Source organism: Pholcus phalangioides, unplaced genomic scaffold, assembly GCF_987345545.1.
Source record: "Pholcus phalangioides strain wild (caught in Gottingen) unplaced genomic scaffold, Ppha-v1.0 ptg000002l_1, whole genome shotgun sequence".
Lineage (NCBI taxonomy): Eukaryota > Metazoa > Arthropoda > Arachnida > Araneae > Pholcidae > Pholcus > Pholcus phalangioides.
The window spans coordinates 14,002,110-14,015,317 of NW_028301595.1; the positions used below are offsets into that span (position 1 = coordinate 14,002,110).

The 13,208-nt window shown below is 37.5% G+C and overlaps 1 protein-coding gene across 1 annotated transcript in view; it reads left to right on the forward strand.

The window, feature by feature from the left end:
- Nucleotides 1–13,208, forward strand: part of LOC149089440 (teneurin-a-like) — a 415,199-nt gene that overhangs the window by 203,065 nt on the left and 198,926 nt on the right. Inside the window, exons 5-6 of the mRNA XM_089238543.1 lie at nt 561–746; nt 11,146–11,254. Coding sequence (XP_089094669.1) covers nt 561–746; nt 11,146–11,254 — 295 coding nt within the window. The remainder of the gene's footprint in view (nt 1–560; nt 747–11,145; nt 11,255–13,208) is intronic.

Genomic DNA, 13,208 nt, shown 5'->3' on the forward strand with positions numbered 1-13,208 from the left:
GGGAAAACATATCTTGTTATCGATATTTCCCCGGTTCGATCCTGGGACCTAAGGGCAACTTTCACGGTGGTGGACGAGCATTTTAGTGACACGCCACTCGGGTGCACTTTCATACTACTGGACCGATCCTTTCTTTTTCGCAAATGGCTCCACATTCTCGACTCGTCTTCCCTTTGATACAGTTTTGCCATCACACTTTCCACGGAATGCTGCTCCATAAGAGTTTTAACGTTGCATAAAACGGGCGTTGCGATCTAGTAACGAAAACTTTAAGACAAGGGAGTATTTCACATATCATGTCATGCGAAAATGAATTTATAGTTATCATGGTTTTTTTTTTCAGTTCACCCCATTCCAGTTTCAAATCCCGTGACTCTAAATTGGATCAAGTCCAAAACAATCACCATGAATCATTCCGGATTGCACATTCCCGGGGTTTTTATCTCTGAATTCCATTCACCAAAAGCGACGAATATATTTTTCAAGATATAATTCCGTAACTTGTCCCTGGGTATTTCATGAATAATATTGTGTTTTTGTTTTTGTCTTACTACTATTAGGATTTGTCGAGAGCCCTCCGGAGCCAGCGCCTCCCTCTGTGCCGCCGAGGACAGTGACGTCTGTGCACCACGTAGATGGTCTCGGTCGCAGGCCGCGGCTTGGTTACCTCGAGAGCGAATGCGAGTCTGAGCCACCTTACCTACCCACTATGCTTACGAACTCTCTGAATGCCTATGGATCTCCTGGTTAGTATTTGTGTGTTCTATCTACCTGTAGTATTTTGTATATTCATATACGTAGAATTGAATCTCTATATCCGGCAGTTGAAGATTCGGGACTCCGTTGGAGCAAATCAGTCACGAATAGTAGAAATGACTTGGAGATTATCTGAATTTTGAATTTTTGCATTAAAGTCATACGTTGTTTAAATCATTTCTATGAGTTACCTAGCAGCTGAATGGGTTAACACATTCACTGTTTGCTTCTTGGCCTCCCCGCATCTTACACCAGGGCCCCTAGGCTAAGCTCTTTGCCCTGCGTGTCTTCTCTGGGCATCGGGGCATATTGTTTTCAGAAGGGGATCCCTCCTTGAAAGTGTTATTATGCCAAATGAGGGAAAGTTTTAAGGGAACCCCTGGGACAGTGCCCCGGCTGTCCCAGCCTAGTTGCGGCCCTGCAAAGACCTCAGCCTAGACTTTTCACGGGGCCCTTCTTCAGTGAACTTATATCGTGAAAAACAGCAAATGAGAAAATCGTCTCGCGCCCGGGGCTGGAGCTCTGTCAGCGCCACCTTTGTGGAGACCATGGTTGGCTTATCAGTTCTGAGTTTGGATACCAGTGAGAGGTATAGAACCACATTGGTTTTAAACTGTACTTCCTGGTTTTTTATTTATTATTTATTTATTATTATTTATTATTATTATTATTATTATATATACGTTAAATTTATTAACCCTCTCAGTGGCAAATACGAGATATCTCACCAAACTTGATGCTTTGCATTTTTCAAACTACGAAATATTTAGCTTCCTTAAAGCCCGGTTTGTTTCGGTAATGACGATCCCAAAGATCTCTGTAAATCACGCTTTTTGATGTGAGTACGCATTTTAGATCATTTGACGATGTTGGTGCATTCGCAAAAAGTTGCGTAACGAAATAATTTAAACGATAATATCTCAGGAAGTATTCAGAACATATGGGTGTTTTCGATGTCTAAGGGTAGATCTCATTTAGACAAATATAATGATATTACTCCGAATTTAATATCTCTTTCAGTCTGGAGACCAGTCTCGCTGCTCTTAGTCGTAACGAAATCGTTTTACGTTATATCTCTGGTAGTTCGCAATGCAAATAAAAGGCGCTAGTGTCGTCTGATAGGCATTTCCAAGACAAATCCAACGATGATGCTACTCTAGTTTTAATACCCGTTACGGTGTGGGCATTGGACTCGCAGCCCGTATTCTTAACGAAATAGTTTTACGGTACATCTCAGAAGTTTCGTAACGCAAATAGAAGACAATGGTATCTGATAGGCATTTCAGAGACGAATGCAATGGAATATCTTTAGTTTAAATACCTCTTCCGGTCTGGGCACTAGGCTCGTGGCCCGTATTCGTAACGAAATTGTTTCACGGTATATCTCTGGAGATTCGTAAACAAATAAAAGACAACAGTGTCACCTGTTAGATATCCCAAAGAAAAATACGATGATACCAATTTCATTATGTCCCACGCGATTCGAGACGCAAAGAAAGTATTCACGTTAAATCTTACGGCCTATGATACGGCCTATTCTATATTTTTTTCTTCCTCCCCCCCCCCTAATCTGTGGGTGGAGTCAGCTTTTGTTCAAAGTTCGATAATAGAAAGATAGAGACGGAGATATTATCTTTTCCCATCGGGGTAGTATAGAAATACGCATACAGCATAACTAACAGTAAAAGCTGGAGTTTTTTTTCCCTCTTCGATTGTTCTCGAAGTTAGGATGTGCGAAAGCACTATATATATATATATATAAATATATATATATATATATATATATATTGTTCATGGCAAAAAAAGGTGTGGTATTTTACAATAGGTTCAATGATTTCCATTGTGGCAGTTTTAATGCGGATCAGTGAAAAACCGCGGAAATGGCTAAATGGCAGTCGCCATGTAAAAATACATTCCCTCGCCTTATGTTTACCGTACTTGTAGTGCCACTTGACTTTTTCACGGATCCTTGAGCCTTTTCTTGAGATAATTTTCTCGTCACATTTAGTAGATACTGTTTCCTTAAGCAATTCTTCGAATTTATTCACAAAAATTTTTTTTTTCCTCCAATGCTTTCGAGGAATTAGACGACCCGGGTGGAAAAATTCGTTTTTAACCCCTAAGGTTGGACGGAAAAATTTTTCCTTAAGGATTAACCCCTCCTCCTCTCCAATCATGGCCTGAATAACGAAGTACGTACTGGAGTGAGAGTGAATAAGTAGTATACAAGAAGTAGGTGGAAGGATTCTCCTCTCGTGAAAATGAAGCGGCCGTGCATGCGTGAAGTGCGTACCAGGCATTCAAATATACTTACGGCTGCTTCTCATCACCGAGAGAGAAAGCTGGTTTTAAAAAGCTCTCCCTTTCGTAAAAGAAGGAAAAGAAAGCCGTGACGAAGTTAATACTTTCCGGAATAACTGGAGAAAGGAACTCTCGCGAGAAAGAAAAATCGAGGATCTCTCTCCTATATTCTTGAGAATTTCCGTCGTTGGTTCCTAAAGTAAGAGAATACTGGGAATTCCGTAGTCATGGTGGAGGTTTTTCGGATGATGGAAATCCGTGGGAAATTTTTTTTTTGTTGCTTTTCCGTCATGGTATAAACCGGTATGAAAATATTCGTAGATACTTTAAGGTTAATTATAAAGAGATTTAGAGCCTACTAAGAATCGTGTTATATTTGTTATGGGCATCTTTTTCTCAGCCACCTCGCTGGGCATTTTGCCTGCTGTGGTGTTGTATTTGTATTTGTGAGAAACAAAAATTACGTCGAATTGATAGGCATGATCTACTGTATTTCGCTTCTAAATCATTTGGCACGTGTTGCATATTAATATACAGGGTGTCCAATAAGTGCTGATGTGGACTCTATCTCATCAACCGACGTATAGGTAAGGTTTGAATTAAAAAAAAAATGTTCGAAAGGTGTTCAAAAATCACCCTGTACCAGTTTTGAGAGTGAAAATAAAGTTGACGGAAAATAGAAGAGAAAAACCTAAATTTTTATACAGTCCCCTTGTCCTTCAACTTCCAATTAGAAAGTTGATGCCCTGTATTTTCTGAGTCGAACGAAAGATTCCCCATGCTTTTAACGGTGATATTCGCAGAGATATTAGAATTCAAAAATCTGTGAAAAGTTGGGAAAGGACAGCATAAATGAGGGAAAGGAGCGTTATCCATCAGTTTTCGCTGTTCTTCCATAACTTTTCTTCGATTTTTGAACTCTCAAATAACTCGGTGAGTGTTGGAATTGAAAACATGTTTTTTTAGCGGGGGGGGGGGGGGCTCTCAGAAAAGGCAGGGCAACTACTTCTCAACCGGAAGTTAGAGAGGTCAAGGGGGCCGTAAACAAATTTAGATTTTTTATTTTGCGGCATACTTTATTTCTACTCACAAAACTTGTACAGAGTAATTTTTGAGCATTCTTTAAATTGGGATCGTACCTCTACGACGAACGGTTGATGAGATAAAAACCGCATTAGCACTTACGGGACACCCTGTATATTAATTCGTTCACATTTAAAGTAACTTCAAATTTTTCTTTAATTTAATAATTTACTTTAATATTTAACTTTAGTCTTGTAATCAATATATACTATGTATTCAATAATGATAAATATACAATTAATAAAATAGATACTGAGATCTCGGCACAACATCTATAAACTTCCGAAAAAATATAGGTAAACATTGGGAAGAAAGTCTAAATTGATAAGCTTCTTCACTGAAAACATTTACACTTTAACAATAACTTCACAAATGATTTTAAAAAATTCAATTTCATCCATTTCATTCAATTCATACCACGAATTTCCAGCTTAAAAAAAACATCTCACCAGCTATAAAATTCAGTGTTTTTCAATATTTTAATTGATTCCCAGCTTAAAAAAGACTCTGCAGCTTCAATGTTTTCCGATAATGAATTACCAGCTTAAAAAAACAGCCCTACAGCTTCAAAAGTTACTCTTTTTCTAAATCCAATACTGAATTTCAAGCTTTAAGAACGGCTTTCAATCTCAAAAACTTCAGATTTTTCATTTCGAGAAATGAATATTCAGCTTGATAAAGGAGCACGATGTCTTTAAAATTTACTTTCTTTTGAAAATTCTACAATAAATTCCTCAAACGTTTCTTTATTTTCAATTCAACAATGAATTTCTAGCTTGAATCAAGTACTGACAACCTGAAAATTTAAGCATCCATTGTTAAAATTCCAAAAACTGTTGTTCGTGCAGTTTCTTGATACTATCCATAGCGTATGTCAATATTTTCACTATCGAAGTCACTTCCAACGCATCAAGAATTCTGTGAACATCTTCTAGATCTCTAATGGATTTCCTAATTCCCCCAGACATAAAAATCAAGATTAACATTAAGTAAATCAAGTTTTTCTTGAAGAAACATTCTTAAATTTTTGTACGTTTCACCCATAAATTTCAAAAAAATGGTGACGGAAATCCGCGCGTAAGAAGATATCAATCATTGACATTCAAGATTTTTCATTATTATGAGTTGAGTGTTCTTTTCGGCTTTATACATAACGAGTCCCTTCGAAAATTACGCAAACATTACATACAAATACCGAGAGTTTCAGATTCTCAACTGACATAAACAGACCGCTGGATAACGACGCGTATATGACACATCAGTCACCGTGAATAATACCCACCAAAAATCCGCTTAAAGGGTAGGTTATAGTTTTAAAGTGTTGCTCTCTCTCTCTCGCACACACGAGGATAACTCAGAAAACTACACGTCTCTCCATTTACCGAAAATCTTCACCGCGTATGTCAAGGTGGCCGTAGCTGATAAGGTAGAAACGACTCGTACCAGAAAACGCTTATTTAGTTAGCGAAAATGATTCGCCAGTGATTAAAGCCGAAGTGGTTTTGCAAGAATTACAGATTAGAATCTTGGAAACACGGTGGAACGAATGATGACTGCTTGTAAGTTCAGTTATGGGAGTAGATAGAGTAAAAGGGGCCGCGTGGTGTGTGTTCCTCTTAGAGATTCACCTACCGCCATGCCCATCAGCATAGTCTTCGAGAGAACTGATTTGTCGCACCCGACCAGCTTTTCTACCCATGTTCCTTTTTGGAGAATGGAAAGGAGAAGTGGAAAACGACGGTATATCCACGATGTCGTCGCGTTTTGCTAATTACCTAAGAAAACTGCTGTTACCCTCCCAAAAGGCGAGAGAGAGAGAGAGATACAGAAACGTAGATGGGCTGGAATAGGAGTAGGAGGAGGAGGCGATTTCTTTAATAATCTTCATTAAGCTGCTCTAAGCTTAATGATGTAATTAAGTTCAAGTTATCGTCGATACTCAGGAATGGTTACGCTAATGTTTCTTCAGAGAAAAGTGGTGGTGTGATAAGTTGTACTCATTTGTAATCCTCACATTTTCCGACTACGTCAATCAATTTTTCAATTAGCAGAATTTCGGGGTCCGAGAGGGAAGCAGTAGAAAGAAGGGAAGGCGTTAAGTTCAGTTATCATTGCTGATGCCCTTCGGAGCAAAAGCAATGATAATGTTTTCCAACGTCTATCTCTCTTCTCTCTCGTCCCGTCCCGTTCTTCTTCTAGTCCCTGCCCGGTAATTACCGTGACGAGGGTAATATTTAGAAGAATGAAGGGGGAAAAAAAAACCCTTGCCCGGAGAAAAGGATAAATTTTTGTGATTTTCTAGGGGATTTTCTATGCGTTTCTGGCATCGTCGGTGGTGGTTATTAACGGTAATTCGTCGCGTATTTATTTTACTTGTAGCGCCTCTCGTGATGGAAACAATGACAGTTGATATACCTCCCAGTGACGACGAACAAAAGCCTTTAGTCTTCATGTATTCATGTTCCGGTGACTGATAATGAAACAAAAATGATATATGTGTGTTATCTGTATTTTGATATACGCTGATTGCAACCCCGTCGTTGTGGAAATACTATGGATGTTATATCTAGTTGAAACGGAAAGTTATGTGTATTAATTTGCGTATCGTGCTAATTATCGTCCCGACTCGTGATGTCATAAAACTTTCCGAGTGATGTATTCACTCGATTTTCCCATGATATGATATTTTTAGCTATGGTTGTCGGTGAATGTGGGAAACTATACCAAGATGAATCAACAGGGATGTTGTCAATCTAAGGACTAACGACTGCTAATGAGATAGTACTGAATAGATGGACTTTCCGGAAACCTGAAAAGAGCTGATAAATTCTGAATAATTATGTTCGCAATTTATAAATTCTTCAGGTTTTTTTAGAGTACTTGGGAATGTGTTTTTTTCTGTCCAGGACTGAAGTATAGAACGAAGAAATCGCGGTCTTGATAACTACGGAGCTTTAATTGTCTACAGAGATCCAATGAATTATGTTTGTGTGTCGTCAATGACACGTTTTATCGCTTCATCTACACAGAGTAGTCATCATTTGCGAGGTTATGGTGGTACACCAAATGTATCAAAATCTAACGCCGAAACGGGTCGTTCTAATGGACCTTTTCCACCGCTCACAGACTCCGGTCATAACGCCGTACAACAGTTTACTACCGATCGAGTTTTTTGGGTCGGAATTCTTTCTCTCTAGGGAAAGTCATTACGTCTGTCTTCGTCCGCAATGAATGGTTGGAGTGCCATCTATCGTTGCTCTTTTTAGATCTGATAGAAAAAAAAAGTTTTCTTGTTGCTGTTCTCTCTTGGATCAAACCCGTAAACCTAACGATGATCTTCATTTTTCAGGGGATTTTTCTAGTTTCCAGTATCGTTAGTGATTGTTATAAAAAAATGTGAAGTACAGAAATCACCCTTTTTGATTAACTAAGGAACTCTGATTATCTTCATCATCGAACTTCAATTGAACTACACTGTGTGGTCACTGAAACATTTCATCCAAAATGAATAGCCATCGTTTACGAGGTTAACATAATCAAATGCCAATATTGATGGTTTCATAGACCACTGCGTAAGGATAATGCATTGCTGCGAAACAAGGGCTGGGTAATTGCTAGGAATGCCCGGGGCATGTAAAAATTTTGGCCTTGCATGCATTTTCCCACTCACATGACCGACGCTGTCATATAAAATACCGATACGGGGAAATGTACATACAGTAAAAATCCTCTTAGCTGTTTCATCCCCTCTTTTACGGACAAATAATTATTTCCCCCTTGTATAATAAATATACGCATTTCAAACCCCTGGTTAACGTCGAGGAGAATGCGGGAAGTCACGATCCTCAGTACGGATATCACTAAATTTTTCCAGAAATTGCAAATTATTTGCTTTAAATGCATTTTGATGACCATATTTCTTTGAGCAAAAGTATAATTCTGTAAACTGGGATCTTAAATAATAATCCGTATAATATGGGGGGGGGGGGAGATTGCCATCGAAAATCTTGTCAGAACAAAGCGCAATCACCTATCGTAATTGGAATTCCAAAAACAAAATTGAGGGCAAAACGTGAAATACACGTATCGTGAAATGAATATTTATAATTTTTTCCATAATTATCATGTGTGTGTGTAAAACAATAAGTATCGATCACATCAGTATCGTTGAAGAAACAAAAAAAAAATGTAAAAAAAAGTCGGAGCAACGGAAATTACAGGAATGTCCCGTAATACGGGACACAAGTTGTCCCGCACAAATTGTTTCAGGCACTTTACTGACCCTTGTTTTCAGAAAATTTCAGAAACACTGGTCTATAGTCCGACGATAATTACGTCACGAAAATATTAAGCAGATGTAATTTATATGGAATTCATACTCTTTCACAATCAGTAAAGGGAATGGCGTCAAGCGTCAAAATACCTCCTCTTCCTAACCAGAACACCAGAACATATCCCGCAGCTCTGTCTCACCGAAGAGATACAAGCAGGTGGTGAAAGACCTTGGTCATGCTGGAAAACAAATCACCAAAATACAAAAAATAGACCATAATCCAATAAAATCAGACAACCCCTCCCCCCACACGATTTCCAATTCAATGAACGAATCCAAATCCCTTAAAATAATCATTTCGATCCACGACGAGGATATCATTGGTCCCAAATTCACCTCCCAGCTGAATTTCCCAAAACCTCAGCCATTTCAAAGAAAACTTATCATACACCCGAGTCAGTGTGTAATTTGTTTTGTTTTTCTCCCCCCTCTCAAGTGTCTTTTACTCCATTTCATGACCATATTTCAAGAAATAAGACGCACCATCCTTTAAAACAAGACCTGAAAGAGAAAGGAGAGGAAAGTAACAGAGAGAGAAGGAGAGGAAAAGGGAGCTGTTAATATTATACAAACAAATCATTTCGGGTCGCTGGTTCTTTCATTTCCATCGAATACAACTTTAACGCGAGGCTGAGCACCAAACGGACCAAGTCATCGAATTAAGGAGAGACGTCCACCGCAAAACCCCTTGGACCGCGGGTTCAACAATGTGTACGTGTAAGACGAAAATATTCCGAAGGGAGAAGAGAAAATACTTGATATATATATATATTTCGTTAAGGACTTTCTCCACACGCACAGTCCATGGACCTTTTCTCCTCCGATCAGTTTCTGAAGTGTAACCATACGTTAACCCTGAGATAAGAGACACAAAACCCCTTTTACATCTAATACCCTCTCTATACCCCCCCTTTTTTTTTCGTTTTTACTCATCCTTGTTTGGATATAACTTGTTTAGTATTTATAAGATATTAGCTTTTCCGCAACTTTTCTGCTTCCATGCGTTATTATCTTCGGTTTCGTGTTTACGATCTTCAAATTGACTTATTTTTATGTTGTTTTTCCTGCCTGGTTTATGGTCATTGAGCAATGGAGATTGATGCGTCGTCCTACGTGAAGCATGTTCAATTAACTCCATCTTCTCTTATCTTTGTTTTAAGTAATTCATTCGCGACAAATTTTCTGTCTCTGCAACGATTTTTTTTTTCCCCCACGCTGTCTGTGTCATCGGTGTCGAAAACTCGATGTTACATATTTTTGGTTGTCACGCTTTGACTTGGATGGACGTGATTGTGACGATGTGCTGTTGTTTCTTGATTGACGTGGTTCCCGTCATTGGTAACGGGAACTAAATTCCGATAATTTCCATGGATTTGTGTTCACTGCCTGGCAAATTCTGTCGTACCTAGCGTGCAAGTTGGCTGTTTCTGGTGTTCTGGACCAGGCTCAGCAATCTAATGGAATCCGCTGAGTATTCTAGCAAGCTTAACCCTCTATGGTCTCGTGTATATTAGAAATATGCACGAGAACATACGTATATATTAGAAATATGCACGAGAACATACGTATATATACCAGTTTTCTTTTCTCAATTTCCTATTATTTTAGAAAGTACATCTTTTAGTGCAATTTCAGTTCAAAACACTGCTATATAAGTAAAATAACTTTTTATCTAGAAAGAATTGATTCCTTGATGGTGTTATCTTTTTTGACAGCAGTTGGAATTTTACGTGTTCAGAGAGATTTATAAAATCTCATCGAGGGAAACGGGAGTAAAATTCAAGGAAACAATTATTGTGGTGGAAAAGCGGGCCGGATAACAGGAAATCCAGATAGGCCGAACTTCTAGAAATGTTGAATTCCTACCTCCCACCCATTCATCAAAAGCACCCGTTTTATACCCAAACCCGATTTTTTCCGACCTCTAAATACAGACGAGTACTCAATAAATGCTTGTTACGTACTGAACTGTATGTTTTAAAAATTTAGAGAATAAATGGTAAAAGAATAAAAACAGTTGGAAGTTAGGCTAAATATAAGTTATTCTGCTTAACCTACTTATATTACGTCTAACTTGATTGCAGGAAACATAAAACCATATACAGTATGAATTCATACGCTTCCTGAATATACAGAACAAAAACGTAGACTTGTTTCTTGCAAAAATCATTTTAATTTGTTTCAATGTTAAGTCCTTCATATACGTATATAGATGGCGGCTTTTTTTGTTTTAGGCCGGTATTACACTATAAAAGTTTGACAAAATCCCTTTTATAAAACTTGAAAAATCTAACCAATAAGGTTATTGGTTACATTCTAGAAAATGCAACCGGTGACCTTATTGGCTGCATTTTTCAAGTTTTATAAAAGGGATTTTATCAATCTGTTACAGTGTAATACCGGCCATAGACCTCTTCCGCTACGCAATGTCTCTCCACTTGCGCTAGAACCTGTTCAGAAACGAGTTTTGAGGTGTGGCTAGTACAGCACAATTTTGCGTGTAGCCACACCCAAAAACCCGTTTTCTGCAGCTTTGGTATAATTTTTAACTAGGCCGGATAATACAGAGAGAAATAGTCGAGAGTCTACTGTATATTAAGTATCATAAATGTTTATCTTGAGTGAGAATGAAAGTCAGCGTTTATTATATTTCGTAAAAACATTTATTGCAGATATCAATTCTTCTTCCAATGCATCGCAAAACCACTTGGAAAACGTCGACGAACCAGTAGAAAGTCTCTTGGGAGGAATGAGCAGGGTCAGCACCAGCGAAGCCGAAAGGTAAGACACGTAATCATGAATGAAAACGATGCAGTATATATATAATATGCGGAATTTTCTCCATAAAAATGATTGGAGTAATTTATTGTTGCAGTGTTTTTTCTTTCTTTTGCATGCAATATTAGTTATGTATTGATCAGCGTTGAATTTCCCCTACAGGCTGCGGCCTAGGGCCCCCGAGATCTGCAGATGGTTTCAAAAGCATCTCCAACTGTTATTTTTTGGAGAATTTGCTCAAACATCAAATTTTAACACATTTAAGTGGGGAATTTAGAGATTTTTTTTTCTCATATTAATAATAAATAATGTTAATTTTAAATTATTTATTAATGTTATTTGTATTACGTACCATAAATTGCCATATACCCAACTCTAAAACCAGCAACACTTTGTCGTTGACTAAGGACAACTGGGGTTGGACGTGTAGCAAAAAAATACTACGTTTTTAAATGCAATATTGGCTGAGATCTTTTAATTCCAAAAAACAGAGAAAAGTTACAAGAAAAACATTAAATTCTGGTATATTCGCCTCATTAGAGAAAGGCCAACAACTTTCCAATTGGGATTTTGATACCACATGTCTGCATGAAAAGTTAATTTTTTTATTTTATTTTAATAACTATACAACCTTTTGCAACATAAATGACTTATCAAAGTTCAAAACGTTATCTGAATACTTTTTCTAATTGGAAGTACGCCGCTAGAATCAACGGATCTCCAGTAAAATGCCGTCCGTGCTGTTTACCAATGCACCCTGTATGACCTGGAGGTACACCAAACGCATCTAACATTGCAACAGAAGAATAATCACATCCACTGCCTTCCACAACCAAAATAATTAAGTTGAGACGTAGATCAACGACAATGTGTGTGCGCTATATTTGTTTCGTGGTTGGAAGCACCTGACGATGATCTTTCCGAAGGGTTTCAACCAAGCTTGTTCATTTAGGCCGGTATTACATTATAAAATTTTTCTAAAAGTTATTTTATAAAATTTGAAAATTTCTACCAATAAGATTATTGGTTGCATTTGCTCGAATGTAACCTGTGAGCTTTATTGGTTGGATTTTTAAAGTTTTATAAAAGGGATTTTATCAAACTTTTATAGTGTAATACCGGCCTTATAGATTTGAAAAAAAAAAATCATCTATAATTTCAGTAATATCTGTATAAGGCCGGGATTACACTGTAAAAGTTTGATAAAAGCTCTTTTCTAAAACTTGAAAAATGCAACCAATAAGATAGCCGGTTACATTTGGTGGAATGTAACCAATATTATTATTGTGGTTCGACTTTTAAAGTTTTATAGAATAACTTTTATGAAATTTTCATAGTGTAATCCCGGGTTAAGCAATGGGTTTGTGGTAAAATATTTTGGAGTCTTTGCCATCGTATTGATGAAGAAGGTCCCACGATATTTCTTACACTTTGAGCTGCTGCAGTTTTTTCGCTACCGATAAACGGGATGTTATTGAGATCTCTGATAATTATGGAAATCAGTTGACTTGTAATTCTAGGTACTTCCACACTTTTTAGTGCAGTTCTAGGTTTTCATTGGTGGCTTCAATGTGGTTTGCATTAATTGTTTCTAGTACCATTTGATTTTGTAATTGCTGAGGCGTTTTTGGAAATATAATTTCATTCTGTATTGAGGAATTTCAAAGCTTTTGGTTAATTCTTACTACAGATATGGGAGCAGAAAGAGCGCGCAGAGAGGGTAGAGGCCGTCTTTGCAGTGTTAATTCATTTCGATTATGGAGTGATTTAATTCACTTCTATTTATGAAGTGATTCAATCAATTCCGATTGTAAAGTGATTTAATTCATTTCTATTATGAAGTGATTCAATTCATTTCGATTATCAAGTGATTCAATTCATTTCGATTATCAAGTGATTCAATTCATTTCGATTATCAAGTGATTCAATTCATTTCGATTATCAAGTGATTCAATTC